This window comes from Triturus cristatus, chromosome 3_2, assembly GCF_964204655.1.
Source record: "Triturus cristatus chromosome 3_2, aTriCri1.1, whole genome shotgun sequence".
Classification (NCBI taxonomy): domain Eukaryota; kingdom Metazoa; phylum Chordata; class Amphibia; order Caudata; family Salamandridae; genus Triturus; species Triturus cristatus.
Genome location: NC_140584.1, coordinates 995,916,021 through 995,939,278, shown reverse-complemented (window position 1 = coordinate 995,939,278; position 23,258 = coordinate 995,916,021). Strand labels below are relative to the sequence as shown.

Here is a 23,258-nt window from a genome sequence, read left to right as displayed (position 1 = left end):
TACTGGAGAACCTCGCCAACCTCGGACTCAAGCAACTGGTGAACACCTCCACCCACTATGCCGGCCACACGCTCGACCCCATCTTCTCCTCCAGCAAGCACATCTCCTTCAGCCACTCAACCGGACTACACTGGACAGACCACAGCTGCGTCCACTTCAGCTTCAGGAGAACCACGACCCACCACCATCCGCAACAGGTTCCCCGCAGAAGTTGGAGCAAGATCACCACCGACCAGCTCAGCACCGCCCTCAGCCAGAACCCGCCCACCAACACGACGGACCCCAACGAAGCAGCCCGCAACCTCACACAGTGGCTCATCAACTGCGCCGACGAACTCGCACCACTGAAGAATCCTCCAAGCAGACCCGGCAGCAGAAAGGCCTCGTGGTTTACCAACGAACTCAAGAACTCCAAGAAAACCTGCCGCACCCTCGAGAAAGCCTGGTGCCACGACCAGACAGCAGAACACATGACCACCCTCAAGAACGCCACCCAAAAACACCACCAGCTGATCCGCACCACCAAGAAGGCAACATTCAAAGAACGTCTGGACAACAACACCCACAACAGCAAGGAACTCTTCAGCATCGTCAAAGAGCTCTCCAACCCCAGCGCCTGCAACAACGACATCACACCCTCACAAGACCTCTGCGACTCACTCGCCTCATTCTTCCACCGCAAGATCGCCGATATACACAACAGCTTCGGCGCGCAGACCACGGACCCAACCACTGAACCAACGCCCCCCACCACCACCATCTGCACCTGGACCCCGATCAACACTGAAGACACCACCCGCCTGATGAACACCATCCACTCCGGCTCCCCTACCGACCCTTGCCCACACCACATCTTCAACAAAGCCGAATCCATCATCGCACCCCAACTCCGGAACATCATCAACAGCTCCTTCGCATCCGCCACCTTCCCGGAGAGCTGGAAACATGCCGAGCTGAGCGCCCACCTGAAGAAACCCACCGCGGACCCCACGGACCTCAAGAACTTCCGCCCCATCTCGCTCCTCCCCTTTCCAGCCAAAGTCATCGAGAAGACCGTCAACAGACAACTCTCCGCCTTCCTCAAGACCAACGGATCCCTCGACCCCTCACAGTCCGGCTTCCGAGCAAACCACAGCACCGAGACCGCCCTCATCGCAGCCACCGACGACATCAGGTTCCTGCTCAACAACGGGGAAACTGCCGCCCTCATCCTCCTGGACCTCTCAGCAGCCTTCGATACCGTATGCCACCGCACCCTGATACAGCGCCTCAGCAACACCGGAATCCAAGGAGCAGCCCTGGAGTGGATCATCTCGTTCCTCGACGGAAGAACGCAGAGAGTCTGTCTCCCCCCGTTCCGCTCCTCGGCCACCGAAGTCATCTGCGGCATTCCGCAAGGATCCTCACTCAGCCCCACCCTCTTCAACGTCTACATGAGCCCTCTCGCAGCCATCGCACGCCAACACAACCTCAACATCATCTCCTACGCCGATGACACCCAGCTGATCCTCTCCCTCACCAACGACCCCGCCTCCGCCAAAGCCAACCTCCAGGAAGGAATGAAAGAAGTCGCGGAATGGATGAAGATCAGCCGGCTTAAACTGAACTCAGACAAGACGGAAGTCCTCATCCTCGGACCATCTCCCACCACCTGGGACGACTCCTGGTGGCCCCCCGCCCTGGGAGCCGCACCCAAGACAACGGACCACGCCCGCAAACTAGGCTTCATCCTGGACTCCTCCCTCACGATGACCAAGCAAGTCAACGCCGTCTCCTCATCCTGCTTCAACATCCTGCACATGCTCCGAAAGATCTTCTGATGGATCCCCACCGATACCAGGAAGACCGTTACCCAGGCCCTCGTCACCAGCCGTCTGGACTACGGGAACACCCTCTACGCTGGAACCACTGCCAAACTCCAGAAAAGACTCCAGCGCATTCAGAACGCCTCAGCACGACTCATCCTGGACATCCCCCGCCACAGCCACATCTCTGCCCACCTGAAAGACCTGCACTGGCTCCCTGTCAGCAAGAGGATCACGTTCAGACTCCTCACCCACGCACACAAGGCTCTCCACAACACGGGCCCGAAGTACCTCAACAGCTGACTTACATTCTACACACCCACCCGCCAACTCCGCTCCGCCAGCCTCGCCCTCGCCTCCGTCCCACGAAACCGCAAATCCACCGTCGGAGGAAGATCCTTCTCCAACCTGGCGGCCAAGACATGGAACTCCCTCCCCACCCACCTACGGCTGACCCTGGACCATCTCTCCTTCAGGAAACAACTCAAGACCTTGCTGTTCGAGCAGTAGCGTCCCCCCCCCCCCCCCTCAGCGCCTTGAGACTCTAACGGGTGAGTAGCGCGCTATACAAGTTTTGTTGATTGATTGATTGATTGATAAACGTTTTTCTTAAAGCCTCATTTTTCTTATAGTTAGCATTGCGGTCAACCAGTTAATCAGCATTCAACACTGAATTGATTCCCCTCAATATTTTCCTTGAGCAAGTGACATCAAACGTTAAAACAAGCACTCAGAAAAAAGATGTGCCTTTAAATGCTGTTAACATAAACCCAAGCTACTCTGTGCATAAACACTTCCCCGGGCAAGCATCTTTCTTACAATCAAAACATGCAATGTGTCTGGCTCCCCAGCAGCCTTTCTGATACAATATAATTATTGACACGTGAGCCTTGAAAGCAGGCAAATTCGACCTTATATAAAAAAAAACTAGTCACTGTGTGCTGAAACAAAGTAACGGCAAGCCTCACAAGCAGGCATCTGTGTGAAATTAACCCAAAGAAATCAAAACTTCAGTTTAAACACAAAACAAACAAAAAATAAATCTACAGTAAATCACACTCCAATGCTAGCAAACAGCAATTTAGCGCACACCTATCTCTAGCAGCAAGAAAAGAAAAAATGGTGTTTTGTATTCCATAGTAATTGTATCTATATAGCGCTTACTACCCCTGACGAGGCGTCAAAGCTCTTTTCAGCGAGTAGCACACTACTCAGGAACACTAAAGGGATTAGTGATGGATTAGTATAGTGAAATTTGAGCGGTGGATATGTGAGTCTGTTAGTTGGATTGAAAAGGAGACTCGGCGGGTAGAGGAGGGAAGAGTCCATAAAGTGTTTATTGGGAGATCATAGTAGTAAGATGAGCTTTGGTGCGAGTATAAGGAGAGATGGAGGAGGGAAGAATCTCTAGAAATGGATTAGGGAGATCATAGTAGCAAAATTAGTTTTGGGATAAGTCAAAGGAGGGATAGGTGAAGGAAGAATTTAGAAGGGTTGTTTGGAAGATCAGAGTATTAAAATGAGGTATGGGGTGATCCAAGGAGGCAAGGAGGGGTAGAGGAAGGAAGAGTCTAGAAAGGGTTATTTTGGAGATCATCGTACTAGAATGAATTTTGGGATGAGTCAGAGAGTGCAGGTAGAGGACATATTGAGAGAGGTATTGGGTGAAATATAGGGTAGTGCACTGGGGAGAATCAACGTTTTGTTTTTTAAAGTAGGAGTAAAGTAATACATATATAGAAACATAAGTACATATTATGATACCTATTTATATCAATAAATAAGTATTTAGATACATCCATATAAACAAATTAAATGTTTATATGCTCAGGGATATGCTTGTCATTTGTGTTTGAGTATGGTGGTCATGTAGGAAGGAACCAACTCTTGAGTAGTCTTCTGCATGTAAGATAGTTATCTGTGGATCTTATGCTTGGGGTAATGAATTCCATAGTCTGAATGCTTGAACAGAGAAATATGTACCACCCTTGGTTTTTTTTCTTGTATGCTGCGGCTTTGAGACAAGGTGCCAATCTGGAGAGGAGGTTACTTTGTTGTATGTAGTTGGTGATTATATTCCTGATGAAAAGTGGCCCTGCTCCATGTATCGCTTCGTGAGTGATTGAAAGCAGTTTGAAGGTGGATCTTCTGGCAACCGGTAACCAATGTAGGACCCTCAATACAGGGCAGATGGGGGCTTGGATCTCGTACGGAAATCCCAGGTGGGGAAGATATGTTGCAGAGTTTTCATAGTAATGAAGCTTGATCATGCTAATTTGTCCACTTAAGGATTCATTGATAACTTGGAGTCCGTGGTGTCTTATTTCCTTAGATATTTTAGGAGGTGTTCCTAGATCGTCATGCCAGGCGCAAAGTGGGTCATCATTTTTCAAATCGCCACATTTGAGTAATTCAATTTTGGACGCATTCAATTTGAGATGGCTCCTGTCGTCCACTGATCAACGGCTCTGAGGCAACTGAAGATTTGTGAGTTTCGAATGTCTTTTGGGCTTTGCAGTTGAAAGAGTATTTGTGTGTCATCTGCATAGTTATAGCATGTGAGCTGGAATTAATTGATGATTTCCGGTAATGTGTGGACTACTGCTATTTATATGTGGGGATGTCCTTTGTTTATATAAATAACTTCCTGCCCAGGGGAGCAGATCTGCAAGAAGAGAGACTGATAACAGAGGCTCCTGTCCTATAATAAAATTACCTTTAATGATCAGATAATCTTCAAACTTTTATGAAATGTTGTGGAGAACCGCCCTGCAGAATATGGTGTCAGGCTCTAGAGCAGTCTTGAATGTAATATATTTGTTTATTGTAATTTTGCCTACATATGGCCTCAGTACCAGTCTTGAGGAAAAGTCGGGCTCGGAGACCTGTAAAGCAAGGTACTGGAGCCTTTTTGGAATTGGGTGTAATTAACGCACCCGGGCCCGGGCTCACATAAATAAACGTGTTCGCAATTTACACGCACATCTTGCACCCCATCCCGTAGCCGAGCCCCTCGAAAACACGGCTGTAAGTACTATTAGTAAAGTTGAAATCTGGCACAGACAGCACTAAAGTCACGCTCCAAGTGCACCACTGCACCTGGAATGAGGCCGGCAATGTGTGAATGAATTTACGAAGAGCGTTATCTACGAAACAGAGCACAGCATGGAGTGAATGATGTATGAAAATCCACTGGCAAAGAAATGAAAGGGCAGAGACAGAAGCCCTGCTTTTTTAACCTAAATTGGATTGTTTAGATCTTATCGTGGCTGCTTTAGCACTTTTAATAGTTCTACAAATTATACACAGCAGGAATTCAGCCGCTCCCTTGTCAGAGAGACAAGAAATACCACAGTCTCCATTAAGGGCCGCAGTTTCAGGGGGTGTTTGGGGTGTCACCCCCCCTCCCCCCCCCCAATGAATGTATTCGGTTGTGAATAGTTGAGTACAGGTACTTAAAGTAGGGTATGGAGAGGTGTCTGCCAAATTTCATCCTGGATTTTCACATGTACACACACACACAGACAAAAACAAACACGCAATCTCTCACCTCTGTTTTAAAGGTCTTAAAAATGGTTCTTTTACAAAATATTAATTTTTAAGTACCCGTCGCAATCCGCACTCTTCTCCCCTCCTACAGCTCCTCAAGGCCCCCTCCCGCCCTGCTGCTCACAAAATGCATTTCACCAGCGTGATTGTTGGGAAATCTGGATAGCAGCCCTCCCCACCCCCATCCTGCTGACCAAGCCGCGCCCCTGTCCCCATGGCTTATTTATGGCACAGTATGGAAGCATATTAGCAATATTTCAAGATCCCGTAAACACGATCTCTTCAGTCGGGATCTTGGGTCAGTCACTAGGGATGGGGCGTCTGGGAACTAAGGTGTAGCAGTCTGGAAGAAAACCTGGGTCCATCACAGAAGTGCAGCAACATGGGCTGGGCGTGACCAGCACCAAGGGCCACCGTACAGAGCTCCAAATCAATTCCGCAGCAGCGGTTCTTCTCCAAGGTGCTTAAAGTGCCCCAGCTGTCAGTTCCAGGCCGGACCCCACAGCAAGAGTTACAGCACAGGGTGTGTTTAAACCACTCACAGCCGCTGTCACTGTCAGGGCGCTGTACCCGACCCACAGCAGCTGTCACTGTCAGGGCGCTGTACCCGACCCACAGCAGCTGTCACTGTCAGGGCACTGTACCCGACCCACAGCAGCTGTCACTGTCAGGGCGCTGTACCCGACCCACAGCAGCTGTCACTGTCAGGGCACTGTACCCGACCCACAGCAGCTGTCACTGTCAGGGCGTTGTATCAGACCCACAACAGTTGTCACTGTCAGGGCGTTGTATCAGACCCACAACAGTTGTCACTGTCAGGGCGTTGTATCAGACCCACAGCAGCTGTCACTGTCAGGGCACTGTACCCGACCCACAGCAGCTGTCACTGTCAGGGCACTGTACCCGACCCACAGCAGCTGTCACTGTCAGGGCACTGTACCCGACCCACAGCAGATGTCACTGTCAGGGCGCTGTACCCGACCCACAGCAGCTGTCACTGTCAGGGCACTGTACCCGACCCACAGCAGCTGTCACTGTCAGGGCGCTGTACCCGACCCACAGAGGCTGTCACTGTCAGGGCACTGTACCCGACCCACAGCAGCTGTCACTGTCAGGGCGTTGTATCAGACCCACAACAGTTGTCACTGTCAGGGCGTTGTATCAGACCCACAGCAGTTGTCACGGTCAGGGCGTTGTATCAGACCCACAGCAGCTGTCACTGTCAGGGCACTGTACCCGACCCACAGCACTGTCAGGGCGTTGTATCAGACCCACAACAGTTGTCACTGTCAGGGCGTTGTATCAGACCCACAGCAGTTGTCACTGTCAGGGCGTTGTATCAGACCCACAGCAGTTGTCACTGTCAGGGCGTTGTACCGGACCCACAGCAGCTGTCACTGTCAGGGCGTTGTACCGGACCCACAGCAACTGTCGTTATCCAGAGTGCAGTGTTGGGGCCACACCAGCTGTTACTGTCAGGGCATCGTTCTGGATCCACAGCAGCTGCCATTATCCAGATTACTGTACCAGAGCCACAGCATCTATCATGATGCAGAGTCCAGTACCACACACAGACACCAGTTGTCATTATTCAAAGTGCTGTACTGGCCCCACAGCAGCTGTCATTATCTAGAGCAGTGTTTCCTAAACTGTGGGGCGTGACCCACTGGTGGGTTGTGAGCCGATATGTGGTGGAACACGGAAGTTCAAGCAATAACTAAAGATGCCTTGAAACTCTTTGTTTATCTTGTCTCATTGGCTGTGCTTCAATGACACTGGTCAAATGTCAGGCTATGCCTTCTGACAAATTGCTGCTTATTTTTTAACATGGGGATCGGTGTTTATAAATCTTCTCACTTTACCAACAGGGAAAGAAATGTAATGTTAATTGTGTGATCAGCTTGCTGGGGTACTGGCCGGACCGGGCCGGCTTTAGCACTGGCGCCCTATGCGGCAAACTTTTTTGACGCCCTCAACCTCCTACCCATGGATTCCCTCACTGCCGCCCTCTAGCAATAACCCTCATCTCTCCATAGCCCCGGCCTCGCTGGAATTTCATTTGTTTTAAAGCACTAGTTGGAGTTGGCTGTACTTATAATAATGTATGTCTACCCAAAAAAACTCTTTTTCGCAACATTCGGAATATATAAAGAAAGACTGGGGAGAAGCATAACATCCTATTCTATTCCATACCGTTTGCATGCAGCTCTTTATAGGTCACTGTGCTATATTAGGATTGTAACTTATGAACTGCCTATAACAAAAGGAACTCTGTGACGAAAGAAGTGAAGCACTCAGCTAGCCACGTAAAATATAGTTCTGTGATCTGTATGGTACACGTTCTTTGCAGCAGGCACATTAACCCTCTGCGCTACTATATGATGAGTCAAACTGCCACTAGACAAAACTCCCATATCTCTCCGGAAGAAAAATTAAAGGCCAGGGTTATCTTTGCATTTTTATTGTTGCTTAAAAACTGCTTGGCACGGAAGGAACTCTGCAGCAGGTGCTTTTAAACCCGTAAGTTATTTCTAACAGCGCCTCGAGGTCAGCGCCTGGTGTGGCTGCCCGTCACACAGCCCTAAAACTGGTCCTGGGTACAGGGAGTGTGAAAGGAAAGGCTGTAGGATGCTATTTTTTGTAGCACACAACAAACTGTAAATACCTGTAAATGAACTGTACATATTCACCAGTTAGGAAAGCAAAAATGAAGCACATTTTTTTGTAATTTTGAAGTGTGCTGGAAACAGATTCTAATTGGATCAAAACAACTCAAGACACGGTGCTGTGTGATGCACAAGTGATAAATATTTACTTAAACCCGAAGCAGTAAATGCTTATCACTAAAAGTGTATGTCGTGCAAATTTAGTGCCATTGCAATGGGACTTGTGCGGTCTGTAAACGACAGTATGCCACCACACCATGCTTTAGTTACATTTAAAAATCACCCGCCTCATGTCAATGAGAGCTAGGTGGGTCCTTCTAATCATTGTGCCATGGTTCTAAAACGTTTAGTGAGCGCTGATCTCGAGCGCTGCGCCAGGCCCACAGCACTGTCAATGCAGGCAGGGCGGCCCCAGTCTCGCCGCGGAGGTCGCTGTCCATGGTGCTGAACGGCATTCCTTAGCGCATTGAAGAGATGTTGCTACTTATCTCGGCCTCACTCACTGAACTGAGCAGATCACTTCAACTTTGCATCCACGGTTTTTGCTACGTTATTGGAACACCTTCGAATAACCAGTTTGAGAGGCATACGAAACTAGACATTTAGACTACATTTCAGGGCAGGGGTTGTTTACATTTCAGCGGCTGGAGACGAAATGCTCGGGTAATTTTTGAAGAGGTAGACGGCACGAGCATACAGGGTTGGGGTCCGGACTGTGCTCGAGGGGAGTGGTCCGAGTGGGGCAGATTTACCCCCACGTGGTCGACTGAGTGCAGCGTTCCCAGGTTGGTCTAGAGGCCACGGCAGAGGAAAGCCAGGAGGAAAGCCAGGCTGTAAATCCAGCGAGTATGCCACGGGAACCTCTTAAGCACAGCCGCGGCTTTAGGTCCGGCCTTCAGCTCGTGCCAGCCTGGCCCACCCCAGGGCGCTGACTGACAGAGGGGCGCAGGCGCCGCCTGCAGCTTTCTCCCTCCGACCTGGGTCCAGAAAAAAAACGTTCCTAAATACTGTTTCAGAGGGCAGCTGGCGCCGGAGTCCACCTTTAGACTATTTTTTTTCCCATCGCACTCTTCGATCATGCCCCCTAACCTTGCGCCTGCTGCTCCCAAGATTTCCATCCATACACAATTAACAAGCATTTGCAATGCAATAGGTCTCGTATTTCCAAGAGTTTGGGATATTGGCATTGTAAATGACAATCCCTTTTATTTGTGTGTTGTTTTTAAAACAAATACATAAAAGGCATTGTCATTTACATGGCTAATAGATTAAACTCTTACACAAATCCGACACCTATTGCAAATGTGTCTGTGCTATAAAATTAAAGAAAAGCGTTAGGAGAGAGTGTGTCCTGTCTGCAACAGCCAGCAGGACAAAGCTATCCGAGAAAATAGTGCTCAGAGGCTAAAATTAAAGCCTACCGAGAAACAACACACATAACTGGTTGTCACCATGGGAGGTTACAAAATGAGACAAGGTGGTACTAAGGAGGGAATACTAGGCCTATTGACCAATGAACAGCCACATTTTACAGTGAACAATGACACAAGCCAATGAAAAATATGGCCGGACAGTGGAAGGAGCTTCAAGTCCCTACCTGAATACAGCATGCCTCGCAGAACAGCTCATGCACAGCCCAGGCTCGACCTAAAAAGGACGAGTGGGAGGGGACATTTTGGTTTCGACCAGGGCAGTATCTGAGCAAAGGCCAGCCATGGCTGCTCATCTTCTTCATCCCTCTGCTTCCTCCATGACCCTGCCCTGTAAACCCCAATGACCCCGCCGTATCACCCACTGACCCCTGCCGTATCACCCACTGACCCCTGCCGTATCACCCACTGACTCCTGCTGTATCACCCACTGACTCCTGCTGTATCACCCACTGACTGACCCCTGCCGTATCACCCACTGACTCCTGCTGTATCACCCACTGACCCCTGCCGTATCACCCACTGACCCCTGCCGTATCACCCACTGACTGACCCCTGCCGTATCACCCACTGACTGACCCCTGCCGTATCACCCACTGACTCCTGCTGTATCACCCACTGATCCCTGCCGTATCACCCACTGACCCCTGCCGTATCACCCACTGACCCCTGCCGTATCACCCACTGACTCCTGCTGTATCACCCACTGACTCCTGCTGTATCACCCACTGACTGACCCCTGCCGTATCACCCACTGACTCCTGCTGTATCACCCACTGACCCCTGCCGTATCACCCACTGACCCCTGCCATATCACCCACTGACTGACCCCTGCCGTATCACCCACTGACTGACCCCTGCCGTATCACCCACTGACTCCTGTTGTATCACCCACTGACTGACCCCTGCCGTATCACCCACTGACTCCTGCTGTATCACCCATTGACTGACTGACCCTTTTAGCATCTTCCTGAGTGTCACCATTGTTCTTTGCAAGGACACCCCCTGCCTCCGCAGACCCCTCGAATGTTGGGTACGTCACTCCGTGCACCCTGTACTCTTAATAACATAACCTTGTTTGCCTCTGTCCCTCATATCACCCTAAAAATCTAATTGGATTGCGTATTAACATTTTGTTACTCGTTTTCATATGAACAGTGCAAATATAGTTGGGTCTAATGTGTAGACCGACACAAGCGACAATGTACAGCTGTTCTCACTCTTCTGTACCGAGAGAAGTAATAGCCCAGGAGGCGAACAATGCCAAATGTACAGGATTCCTGTCACCCCCTGTTTGTTTTTCCAAGATCATGTTCCCCACCCTATTGGCACTTCTCCCAGGAGGCCACAGTGCATTTCACATCACCCAAGAATCTCATGGCGTGGGGCGAACTTCACGCCTTGGGCACAATCTTCTCATCCTTCGTGGCACAAGCTACTAGCTTCCACCATTGACCCCCGCTCTATCATACCTTTATGACCTTTGCTCCTTAACCTATGACCTAATTCCTGCTCAGACCTACTTCTTGCATGCCCGGGCCTCCCTGTCTTCGTCTGCTTGCTCAATTTTCAATTCCTTTTCCTTGCTCTTATGCCCTGAGATGCAGGACTGGGGCCGTCTGCAGGAGAGCAGCGAGCTGTGTGTAGTGAAGGTAGTCATGGGTAATGTGTGTTTTGTGCCAAAAACGCCTCGGGGGGCTCAATCTTGGTTTGAGGGCTTCGGTTTCTGGGCCCAGCCAGCATGCCCCCTGCAGTGCCCATTATACAGATAAGGCGATGCGGGAATTAACATGCTCTGCTCTGCAGTGTGCGCCGGGCCCTCCCTTCCATCTCCTACAGTCTGGAACTCCCTCCGCATCCCTACCCTGTCCCCACTAGGTCCAGCTCTCTGGCACTCTCTCCCACCCCCACACACACTGTGGCGCTCCCCTCGCATCAGGGGGCTTCCTCCTGGCACCCACGGCCAGCTCTCTGACTCTTCCACCCCACGCCTCCTTTCTTCCAGATCCTGCACTCTGGATCTCTTCCCCCCATCTTCTACTTTGGTTCTCTCTCCCTGCACCTCCCTCCCTCCCCCACCTACATGCTTGTTACACCCCTGCAGCTCCGGTCTGGCATATTTCCTTAACTCCATACACTGTGTGCTCTGTTTTGGAGCAGGGTCCCTCTTGGGTCCCCTTCCATCGCTGCTGACCCTCGATTAGCCATTTTGAGCTGTTCGTGACCCCTGCAGGCCTGTCTCTGGGGCGGAAGGAGGGCTCAGTGTGGGCCAGTGGGTGGAGGCGGCGGAACCAGCCTGCTTTCTGGGGATAGGACACTTTTGTCATCATCCGACTTTGACCAATAGAAGGAGAGAGAAAGGGACAAGAGGAAAAAGAGAACAGACGGATGGGGAAACAGCAACAAAGAGAGAAAGCAGGGATAAAGAAGAATGTGCAAGAGTGAGCTAAAGGACAGAAAGTGGAGGGAGGAGGAGCAGTGGCGGACGGTGACATTTGAAAGTGGTGAGGCGTAAAATGTTTGGCATACTTCAGCATAGCGAGCGAGCGGTTTGTCTGACAAGAGGAATTTCAGCTTTCACTAAGACTCTGGTTCTGGTGATATCATATCTGGAAGGGGCGCAGGTAACAAAACTCATGCAAATGTAGACATGCTCTGGAGAAACCTATTGAGGTTACTGATGTTATCTTAGCTATAGCACACTTAAAACCACTTAATCCCCAGGACAAGATGGCTTCATGCTTCAATTAAATAAGACTTTCATCCACACTCCCTATACATCGGGGACATGGCAGGGCTGTCCTATGTCCCTGCTCCTATTTGCTTAATACATGTAACCCCTAACACAGTGCATTCAAGCGTACCCCCTCATTACTGGGTTGCAATTCAGGGGGAACACCCACCCCATTAGTCTATAGGCGGACAACGTGTTGGTGGCCTTGACAGACCCTATGACTTCACTCTCTGCCTTAATACGGAATTGTAGCATTTTGGGGACATCTCGGGGTTTAAGGTCAACCTTTCCAAATCCCAAATAATTCAACTTACAGTATCTAAGACACATCAAGATCAGCTGAGGGATCAATATCCCATCACTTGGGGCCCAGCCTCCCTCCCATACTTCGAGTACAGCTTACTTCCATTACGGTCACAACAGCTTAGGTTAACTAAAACTGTCTCATTAGGCAGGTGAAAGCGGAACTATTGATGTGGCAGCACCTCCAGATTTTGTTAATGGAGTCAATTGCTGCGATTAAATTTACTATTTTACCTAAAATATATACATTCCAAGCCTTACGCATAACATGACCGAGAAACTAGCTGACAAGCATGCAGCGGGAGACTGCACTATAGAGTAACCGCCTTTTTGGCGGGATACCATCTGGGACCCAGCCCCGACTCTCAGCCGTCGAGAAGAGCCCCTTATACTCTTGAAAGTGAGCCAGGACAGGCGCGGACGAGCTACAGCGTACACCTGTGAACACCAATAATGAAGCCGAACTCACCCCGTCTCCGCACACTCGCTCTAAACGGGAAGGAGCCATTCCACAGTTAATCCTGGCGCCCGCTTCAAGTGGGACATTACTAAATAGTGCACCATGCATTTAACTTTTCCATTACTCAAAATTACAACTGAAAATACAGCCATTTGTTAGTTATTGCTTAACACGCTGAACCAGCGGCGTCACTTTTCGTCATGTCACATGGATCAAAGGTCCCCTCTTAATTAGACATCCATATTGCGGCATCAGAGTCTGGCAGTGGTTTCTCTTCATAAGGCCATTGTTGCACAGATACCCGTCCCTTTCTCGCTTGAAAAGAGCGCATGAATGACTGGGCTCGCCCGCGCTGCTTCGTGAATATGCAGCCAGTAACATCAAAAGATAAGATATGTAGTTTCTTTCAACATTTGTTTCAAACTGCGCAACATAAAAAACATAAATACGTCCCCGTGGCCTCACTGCATGCCTATCGAACCCTGGCCGTGCTCTTTCCCTCGGCTGGCGGGCCCCCAGTTCCCTGGGTCATAGTCCATCCTGCCGCAGTTTGCGGCCTTCAGGGATGCTGCAAATTAGAATGCACAGCCGCAACCCCCCTCCCCCCCCCAGAGTGCCTACGGACCCAAAGTAGCCGCGGGAGCGTCCAGTGACCTTACAGCCAGTGTGTCCTCCCCTAGGCTGAGGCAGTCTGCTCTCAGAAACCATTCCCGGGACAGTCCTCCTCAACACCAGTCACGGCTCGCGAGGGGAGAAGAGGGGGTGTCGTGTCGCGCGGGGGAGGGAGTTTTAAAATAATTAAAACCGTGTCGCGCGGGGGAGGGAGTTTTAAAATAATAAAAATCAATCCTACCTGACCAGGTCTGCGCCGCCGGCCTCGGGTCCGTTCTGGCGCCAACAGTGGAACAGCCGCATCACTGCTGGGAACTAAGTAGCAAACCCTTCTAAGACAATCAGAGCAGGCGTAGGGCAATGTTACGCTTTGCCCGCCTGCCCATTAGGAGACCGAGGTTCGCTCTCCTAATGGGCATGCGCCAGCCTGAGCAGGCACCAGTGCGCATGACTGGGCACGGTGCAAAAATTCGCCACCATCCCCACTCATGCGCACTTGTGCTTGTGCTTGCCTGCTGCCTGCCCCTGACAATCATGACTGTCAGTCAACATGACGCCAGACCGGCGACCGCCCACCCCCTTCAGACTCTAAAGGAGGTGGGCGGTCCGACGTCTGACTCATGCTGACTGACAGTCATGATTGTCAATGTCAGTTCTACCTCGGAGCCGCTGCGGGCTGCGGCTGAACTTCAATAAATAAAACTAAGAGTTACGGTGCGGGCGCGGGCGGGGGGGCAACGCCCCAACGCCCACAATGGACGCACCGCCACTGAGGAGGAGGAAAGGGTGGAATTAAGAGCAGACAGTCTCAGTGCTCGGCATTCAGCAGGGTGGTTGGCAGGCTCGTAAGAAACGCTTTGGGTCCCTGCACTTTGTTTATGTATTTGTTTATTTATGTTTGTTTATTTATGTATTTATGTATTTATTTATTTGGTTGGTTGGTTGGTTAGTTATTACTAAATAATGTTTGGGCTGAGGCCCAAACTCCCACAGAGACAAAGGGCAATGGGCTGGTACACAGCTGGACTTACAGAAAGTGGATACCAACACGTGCATTGAAAGGAACATGCAGGACACAAGTGACCATAACTTTGCTCTATGTTTTTACAGGATCTGCAGAGTGAAGACACTGCGACCAGGACGGGAGCCGGGGATGGCTGCGTGCAACAACGGGGCCAGCATGCCCACTCCGCAGGATGCCGCTAATGGCTTCTCCCAGCCAGTTGCCTCTGGCTCCTGGCACAAGCCACCCGAAGAGGAGCCGAGGAAAGTTGAGCCCATCCTGGTGAAGAAGGCGCATCGCGAGATCCTGGACCATGAGCGCAAGCGGCGGGTGGAGCTGAAGTGCGTGGAGCTTCAGGAGATGATGGAGGAGAAAGGGTAAGTGATTCCACTTGGGCTGCCCCGAGGCACTGAGCCAGTGATAAGATGGGCACCGTGGCATCGCCACACCACACAAGATCTGGACACACATGCAACATGGCATAGACATTCCAACAGCACTGCATAATTGTTCTGTGTCGTACACCCCTCAACAACAAGAGGCACCAAATACTAGGATATGCACACACTCCACACGAAGTGAGCACAGAGCCACCATGCCACACACATTCCACTTGGAAATGGGCAAGAGTAGGTCTCTATTAGAATTGTTAGAGGCTGAACATTTATTAGCTCGGCTCTCACCATGCCCACATCCAGATGTTTCGAGGCAGATTCCTCCTTGAAATGCCCTCTGAGTCGCCAGTAGCACCAATAACAGCACATGCTGCTGCTAAAGACTGAACCGCAGCAGAGGTGCTGTGAGGTGCAGAATTCAATGGCCCGATTCACAACGGGAAACTGAGACGAAAGTCTAACTTTACCACTTTCCGCATTCACAAAGGGCATTTACGAGTAGTATAAAAAGACTTCTGTCTCAGTTTTGGTCTTAGTCAAACTTAAGACCAAAACTTAAGTTTAACTGAGTCCAACTTTACTACTCATAAATGCCCTTTGTGAATACCGAAAGTTGTCTCGGTTTACCTTTGTGAAGCGGCCCCATGTGTACAATTGCCTTTCAGTTTGGCGTTCAAGTCCAAAGGCAATGCTGGGTGGAAGTGGTTATTTAGTCGCACATCTCTAAAGCGCTATCAATCATTAACTTAAATCATGTGTGGCATCGTAGGTGGGTGAAAGGCTGGCAACACCCTGTTGCCAACAGGTGTTCAATTAGGCCAGTGATTGGGTCCACATGCAAATATCGTACCAAGGCCAGCTGCCCACCACTGGGTGTTTGCATAGAAATAGTTGCAATATAAGATTATTGATAAACACAGGTATATCTTATTCCTTCTTCATAATATTCTTTTACATTTTAATTCTCGTTCACTTTCTTATGACAAATTTTACGAAAACTGCTTGTGACGCGTGTTTCATACACCTGGACTTTTTCAAAGCTGCAAATTACATATGTCTGTGTTACAAATTAGAGCCATGTTTCTAGATTTCCACCTTAAAAATAAAATGATTCTAAACACACGCCTGGCTAATGAACAGCCCATTGCTGACAGAACCGCGTGCGTGTATTGCATCATAAGCACATTCATTTCGTAAGTAGCATCAGAGTGAAAGAATATAGGGGAAAACATACCTACATCTTCAGTGGTATTGTGGAAGAAAAAACTGTGGCGTCTTTCTGTGAATGAGCCCGATGGGAATGGTTTCTAGAATGCTGCTGAGAACGCGTGGATGACCCCGTAGGAGTGGGGCTTGCGCCGGTGTTTTTAGGAGACGAAGGGTCAGTCAATAGCTTAGCAAGGATGCCATGGGCCCTGGTGCAGTCACGGAAAATCGCCCCTTTGGCTGTTGTTGAGGTAGTAAAATACAGCATTCTAAGTGTTCAATGGGTCCCGGTGCCACTGCACCTGCTGCATCGATTGTAGTTGCACCTCTGTGGTCCGCACGCATGCCTTGCTTTGAATACTGATTCTAAGATTACAAAAGTAGTGTAAAGCTTTGCCGCCAGAGGATCCACCCAAGACTGTCCTTTCTCTAGGGCAGCCACCTCCTCCTGCCAGGTCATTTCAGACACTAGTTCCAGTCCTGGACTTTTGTGTGATAGCCTGATGCATTCTGGGTTCTGTAGTCTTGTTTTGCTTCCACTTAACTAACAAGACTTGACACACCTAAAATCAGTGATTTGCAATCCTAAAGCTTCCGACTGGAGACATTGTCATGACCTGGAGTGAGGTGGTCACCCTACCCAGCCCTGCTGGGGGGGACCTGCTGCACAGAGTCCAAGCTCCCTCCCACGACCACCACACGCTGTCCCCCATTTCTGCCACTGGTTTACTCCGCACACCCGCCCCTGCCTCTGAGGGCCCCACATGCAGGCTGCGGTCTGTGTCAAAAATACCCCTCACACACGGACCCTTCTATCCATTAGGGCCCCACATACCTGCCCCTGTCTCTGCCCTCGGAGCCCTGGCACAGAGGCTTTGAGTGACTCGCTTGCAGCCTGTATAGGATATTGCTCAGAAGCAGTCTGCCTTTCGGCTCCACGGGACACACCTAGAAGGGCACCCCTCTGCCCCTGGTAGAGCCCACGCCCTCCGATCCCCATCTCGAGATCAGCTGCTCACTTGTATCCATGTGTAACACGTCAATGTCCCCTCGGAGCCTTTTCATTGTTCAACGAGACGCAGGTGCCTCAGCTGAGCCATTTACACGGCCTCTGCTGACCATATGGCCTCTGCCTCTTACGTGTCTTTACCCCACGCGCCTCATTTCAGAGGTTATTTTCAGCCACTGAAAACCACTTTCCTAAGCATGGACACGGGTCACTGTGGTCTGTGTGTAATTCCCTCAAGGGGTGGTTTCTGCCCACTAGTTCATGCCAGGCGCGCCCTCATGTTGTCTAGGAAGACATATTCTCCAATTAAGGAGAGCTCCCTACCAAACTCCGGTTTCTTTTTTATTTCTAACTGCAGGATTTAGACTTTATAAAACAAACGTTAATAACAGAAAAGATGGTGTTTTCTTTCTTTGTCACTTCACATATGCTAAATAAATCCGAGGATTAGCTGTTTTCCCATGATGCACCTTGTCGATGACCTGCTTTCAAAGATGACATTAACAACTTTGCAGATTGGCCGTCGCATCACAGCAGTAATGCAAACACGTGACTATTTCCGTTTACTTTGGCGAGTCTCGAGTCTCGACGTTGTAGATGTTGGATCTATGAAACGAGTAAATAAAATTGCTTCCTGGCTGCCCTGTTAATGCCCTGCATAAGCCAGCCAAGGTGCCCCTGACTGTAACAATCGCTGCAATTGAGCTTCGAAAGTCACCGTCTCTGTGCCACGCAATACGCCCACCTCTGTGCCCAAGAAAATGGTAATTATTGAGCCCCAGAATATGAGTCTAATGTTTTAACGCTTTGCCCTTCAGTGTGCCCTGAATGTAAGCTTTCTTTGCGGCAGACCAGCCGCCTGGAGTTGTTCTGTGGAATATGGCTCACGGAATATAATGTGGCGATCTTGATTGCGCGTCCGTGTGTTTGCACTTTTGTCCTTGCACTGCAGTGGCGGCGTGTGGCAGAGGAGCCTGCACAGTTGCTGCTGCCTGTCCTGTGTATGTGTCCTAAAGCTCGCACTGGAGGCGGGTGGCAGTGAAGCTTGCGCTGTTGGCGGGTAGCAGTGAAGCTTGCGCTGTTGGCGGGTGGCAGTGAAGCTTGTATTGGCGAGTGACAGTGAAGCTTTCATTATATGTAGTTATCAGTGAAGCTCACCCTGCAGGGGGTTGGCAGGGAAGCTTGCGCTGCAGGCAGGTGGCAGCGAAGCTTGTACTGTAGGCGGGTGGCCGTGAAGCTTGTACTGGCGGTTGTGAGTGAAGCTTGCGCTATAGGTGGGTGGCAGTGAAGCTCACACTGTAGGCGGTGGGTGGCAGTGACGCTTGCGCTGCTGGGGGGTGGCAGTTAAGTTTGTACTGGCGAGCGTCAGTGAAGCTTTCGTTATAGGTAGTGATCAGTGAACCTCACACTGTAGGGGGTGGCAGGGAAGTTCGCGCTGTAGGCGGGTGGCAGCGAAGTTCGCGCTGTTGGCGGGTGGCAGCAAAGCTTGCGCTGTTGGTGGGTGGCAGGGACTCTTGCGCTGTAGGAGGGTGGCAGCTAAGTTCGCGCTGTTGGCGGGTGGCAGTGACCCTCGCACTGTAGGAAGCAGCAGCGAAGCTTGCACTGTAGGCGGGTGGCAGCAAAGCTCGCGCTGTAGGCGGGTGACAGTGAAGTTCGCGCTGGAGGCGGGTGGCAGTGAAGCTTGCACTGTTGCTGGGTGAAGCTTGCGCTGTAGGTGGGTCTCATTAAAGCTTGCACTGTAGGTGGGTGGCAGAGAAGCTCGCTGTAGGCGGGTGGCAGTGAAGCTTGCACTGCTGACGGTTGGCAGCGTAGCTCGCGTTGTAGGTGGGTGGCAGTGAAGTTAGAGATGGAGGCGGGTGTCAGTGAGGCTTGCGCTGTTGGCGGGGGACACTTGCGCTGTAGGCGGGTGTCAGTGAAGCTTGCGCTATAGGTGGGTGGCAGTAAAGCTCACACTGTAGGCGGGTGGGTGGCAGTGAAGCTTGCGCTGTTGGCGGGTGTCAGTGAAGCTCGCATTGTTGACGGGTGGCAGCGAGGCTTGCGCTGTTAGTGGGGGACGCTTGCACTGTTGGCGGGTGTCAGTGAAGCTTGCATTGTTGACGGGTGGCAGCGAGGCTTGCGCTGTTAGTGTGGGACGCTTGCACTGTTGGCGGGTGTCAGTGAAGCTCGCATTGTTGACGGGTGGCACTGCAGTGAAGCTTGCGCGCTTCTGCTGTGTCTGCTGAGCATCAGAAGAAAGTTCCAGGCTGCCTCTACGCATAGCCGCTATTGCCCACACGCTGTAGACGTGCTTCCATCCATACAAGGGATGCCGGTGCCTCGAGCCCTCCAAGCGTGGACGGCCGCCCGCCTCATCGGCAGCCGTCCCTCAGATGTCATCTCTCAGACCGCTGGGCGCGGGGATAGCTGCAGTAATGAGCGGGGCCCAGGAGGAGCCCTTATTTAATTCAGTCTCTTCACGGTACGGACGCGGGCTGCAGAAAACATGGCTCCGAGGGAAATGACGGGGCCTTTCAAGCTCTCTTTGAAGAGGCCAGGCTGTCACTACCAACATCGGCGGCCTTCGGGATGCGGGTCCGGGGAGGCGCATGAAAGGGCCCGCGCTTGTAAACGTCCGTGCACAGCTGGCGGGGACAGCCGGGCAGAGGAGAGGGGGTGAGACTGAGCAGTGCCCGCTGTCACTGGCACTGTCTGCGCGTGAGGCGGCAGTGGAGAAGGCACGGCCAGACTTGTTTATTGGAGAACAGATCACCCAGGCCTCCGCAGCTTTGAGTGGGTGCTCGGGCTTCTCTTAAAGGCCCAAGATCCCGCATCCCACTGGTTCCAATCTGGGACTGTGCAACACCTGAGTTTACCCGACGGATCTTTTCCAATCACAGGCTTTCTTTTTGTTCTGGGGGTGCATTGTTGTTCAGGTCAACCAACAGGCTGATGCACATTCTACAAAGGTGCATTAATAGTTGGCGTGCATGGAAGTGCACCACAAGTAATAATGTCACTAACCTCTTATGCCCGGGCATAGGTTTCAGTAATTTAAACCTGGACTCAACCCCTGGCAACTATGCCACAGAGCAGACAGACTTAACTTAGAGTCAGTGTAAAGCATTTAGAATTACCAAAACAGTTCAAAAGTTAAAATCACAGCACGATAACAATTGCACTAAAATTGGTACACATAGAGGAAAACTAACCGAACAAAATGACACTAAAGTGATACAAATCAATTTGCGGACCCGGAGATATGAATTGTAAAGATTCAAGGCAAAAAGTGCCACGAAAAGGTTAAGAGCCCATCAGCAGTCGCTCTTGATGGTGGACAGGGAGCTCGATACAATTTGAGGCGGACCACGATTTAGTGTGGGTCTGATGCGCCAGGCACGTTTGTCCTTGTCAAAGATTTCACCTTAGGACTTAGTCTCTGAACTAGACGTCAAAATCCTTCCGCTGGGCAAGGCTGCAGGCTTTACGGCAATGAGTTGAACGACACTGGGTACCTTCTTGCTGACGGCCTAATGAAATAGACATGCTGCTGCGGAGAAGCCGCAAGTTGGCAAAACCTGTTTCTTCAGCCTAGCGAAGTCATGCCTTCGCCAGATCGGCTCAGGTGGTTGGTCCTGGTCTTCTGGTGGCTGGAAGCCAGAGTTTTTCTAACTTCCACAGCTTTTCAGAGATTGCACGATTAGTCCAGTTCGTTCAAACCAAGATTACCGGGTCAACACTTAGGGGTCAAGCACTCACTCCAGCAAAAGCCACCAACAGGGTCCTGTCCATTCCACTTGCATCTGGTCAGGTAGGCACTTCAGGAAAAAGGCCTCTTACCCATGTAGTCAAACAGAAGGTCAGCCAGTTGAACCTTGGAGTCCACTTCTTTGTCCTGGGTACAAGTGGGAGCAGGCCCAGCCAATTCAAGTTTCCTCACAGATCTCAAAAAGCAGGTGCAGTCCTTCTGTTCTTCTGCAGGTCCAGAAAGTGTTCTAAAAGTGTTCCTTGGCTGCCACATTCATGGTTGGCACTAGCTAGTGGGTGATGGTGACTCCTGCCTCCTCCCTAGTCTATGAGATATCAGTTCCCAGGGGTGACCTTACTCAGTGTTCAGCTCTTCCTGCCTGCCCTACTGCACTCCATCAATACAGTGCATATTACTCCTAAAGTCCAAGATGGGGAACCCTTTCTCCCTTGTGCAGAAGCACTCCTGCCCACCCAAAGGTGTGCCCAGAGAAATGAGTATCTCCCTCCTTTATGATCACTAAAACAGTTTTGGGGGTGTCTTCCCAACCACTGAGTTTGGAGACAGCCTTGTTGAGGGAAGAAGGATTTGCCCTGCCCAAGTCTCACCTTACATTTACCTGTGAAAGGGCAGGCCTTTTATAACTGATTTTCCCGCAAGGGGAAGAAATACCTCCTCACTTACAGGCCATTTTTTCTGCTCTGGGACAGTTTTTATTCCTCATTAAGGTCAAGCATTGGCTGAAGCTGCTGTCAGTCTGATACAACATAACACCCAGGAGCTTCAGGATGGAAAAGGTAATTTTCTAAAAGTTTATTTGCCTAAATATTTATTAAGATATCTAACTTCGCTATTGAACTGGCTTGTTAATAAATATTAAAAACAGTGTCTGAATTATTTTTCTAGCTGATCCCAAACCTGAAATAGCAGAATAAGTATTTTCAGCTGTACTGTAGTTTTCTCATAGGACAGCCAGATCCATCCACAATGAAAGTAGCGTTTGGGGGGTTTGTACTGCAGGAATATGGTAGCATTAAATGTCTACATGTACTACTTTTAAATAGTATGCATCCTATCTTGTGGTGCTGCACGGCCTAGATAGCATGGATGTCATTTGGAGGTATTCAGGGGTCGCAGCAGTGACCTCTAGCTTGCTCTCTGCTACTCCTGGCACTTTCTTTACGACCTCTGTGTCCCGGTTTTTGGTTTATCCTAAAGGTCATACCGATGCTCGAGGGGTCCACCTCGACAGCCCCAAGTCTGGATTATAATTATAGCGCGGACTCTTGGGATGGTCAAGCGGGGGAAGTAAGAGTGGGTACTGCAAGGAGGGAGATCTGTGAATGAAGAGAGAGCAGTAAGGTATCCTTTATGTGAGATAACAACTTATCAAAATCAGCAGGCGAGGTTAGATAGCATACGAGTCTCTTATGAGCTACCTGTAAAAGAAAATAATCAACCCAATAACAGGGGAGGAGAGAGGGTGTATTCAGGATTCCAATACGAGTGCTGCAACAGGTAAACAACAACATGGAAGTTTTTTAAATGAACACCTCTTTCATTGATAAAGCCTGTTCAACTCCAGCAACAATATGAAACACATTGACCAACACACCTACCCTTATTAGCGGGTTGGAATGAATCACAGAGGAGCAGAGCGTCAGACTTCCAATCACCCACTACTGACCCCCCTGTTGAAGAACACAAAACAACAAAGATAATACCACTGCTTATTATCTTTGTTCTTGGTGCGAACCCATGAATAACAAGGCAGCAGAGTACTATGAATATATCAGGCTATAAGAGTTCTAATCCTGTAAAGTGCAACACCTCCAATATTAAACCAGATATCCGTTTCAGGAAAGTGCGTCCAAAGAATGTCATCAATAACTGCAGTGAATGAAATGGGAGTTTCTTCACTTCCTCAAAGTCAAATAAATGTCCCAGGAAATCTACTCCACATGAGACGCATAGAAGGACTCGCCAACAGAGCAGATGCGAAAGCACGTCCCTGCTCTCTTCAGGGAGAGAGAGGGATGATGGGGAAGCTTACACTTCTCCTTACCAATGCCAGTAAACGTCTCCCCCGCATGAGTCTGCAAACTCAGCTGGTCTCCCCAATGGGTAAAAAAGCAAAGTCTTACACGAAAGCCCCGCAAACGAAGGGACTACAGGAAAAGTAAATGTTGGTGCAAAAAGCACCCTTACCGGACCGCGACCTCTGTCATAGAATCCATTCACCGTTTGTAATTCGAATAATCGGCAGTCCGGTGGAGGCTCAATAAGGCTATATCCGGGTTTCCCGACAGCAGGCACAAGGCAGCGTGCTAGCCTATGTCAGGATTACGAGTCATGACAGGAA

At 50.2% G+C, this 23,258-nt stretch overlaps 1 protein-coding gene across 2 annotated transcripts in view; it reads left to right on the top strand.

The window, feature by feature from the left end:
• The window catches only part of SRRM3 (serine/arginine repetitive matrix 3), a 361,844-nt gene that overhangs the window by 114,010 nt on the left and 224,576 nt on the right, over positions 1 to 23,258 (top strand). For both annotated transcript variants that reach the window (XM_085649611.1, XM_085649610.1), the window contains exon 3: positions 14,670 to 14,939. In XM_085649611.1, coding sequence (XP_085505737.1) covers positions 14,713 to 14,939 — 227 coding nt within the window. In that variant the 5' untranslated portion in view covers positions 14,670 to 14,712. The remainder of the gene's footprint in view (positions 1 to 14,669; positions 14,940 to 23,258) is intronic.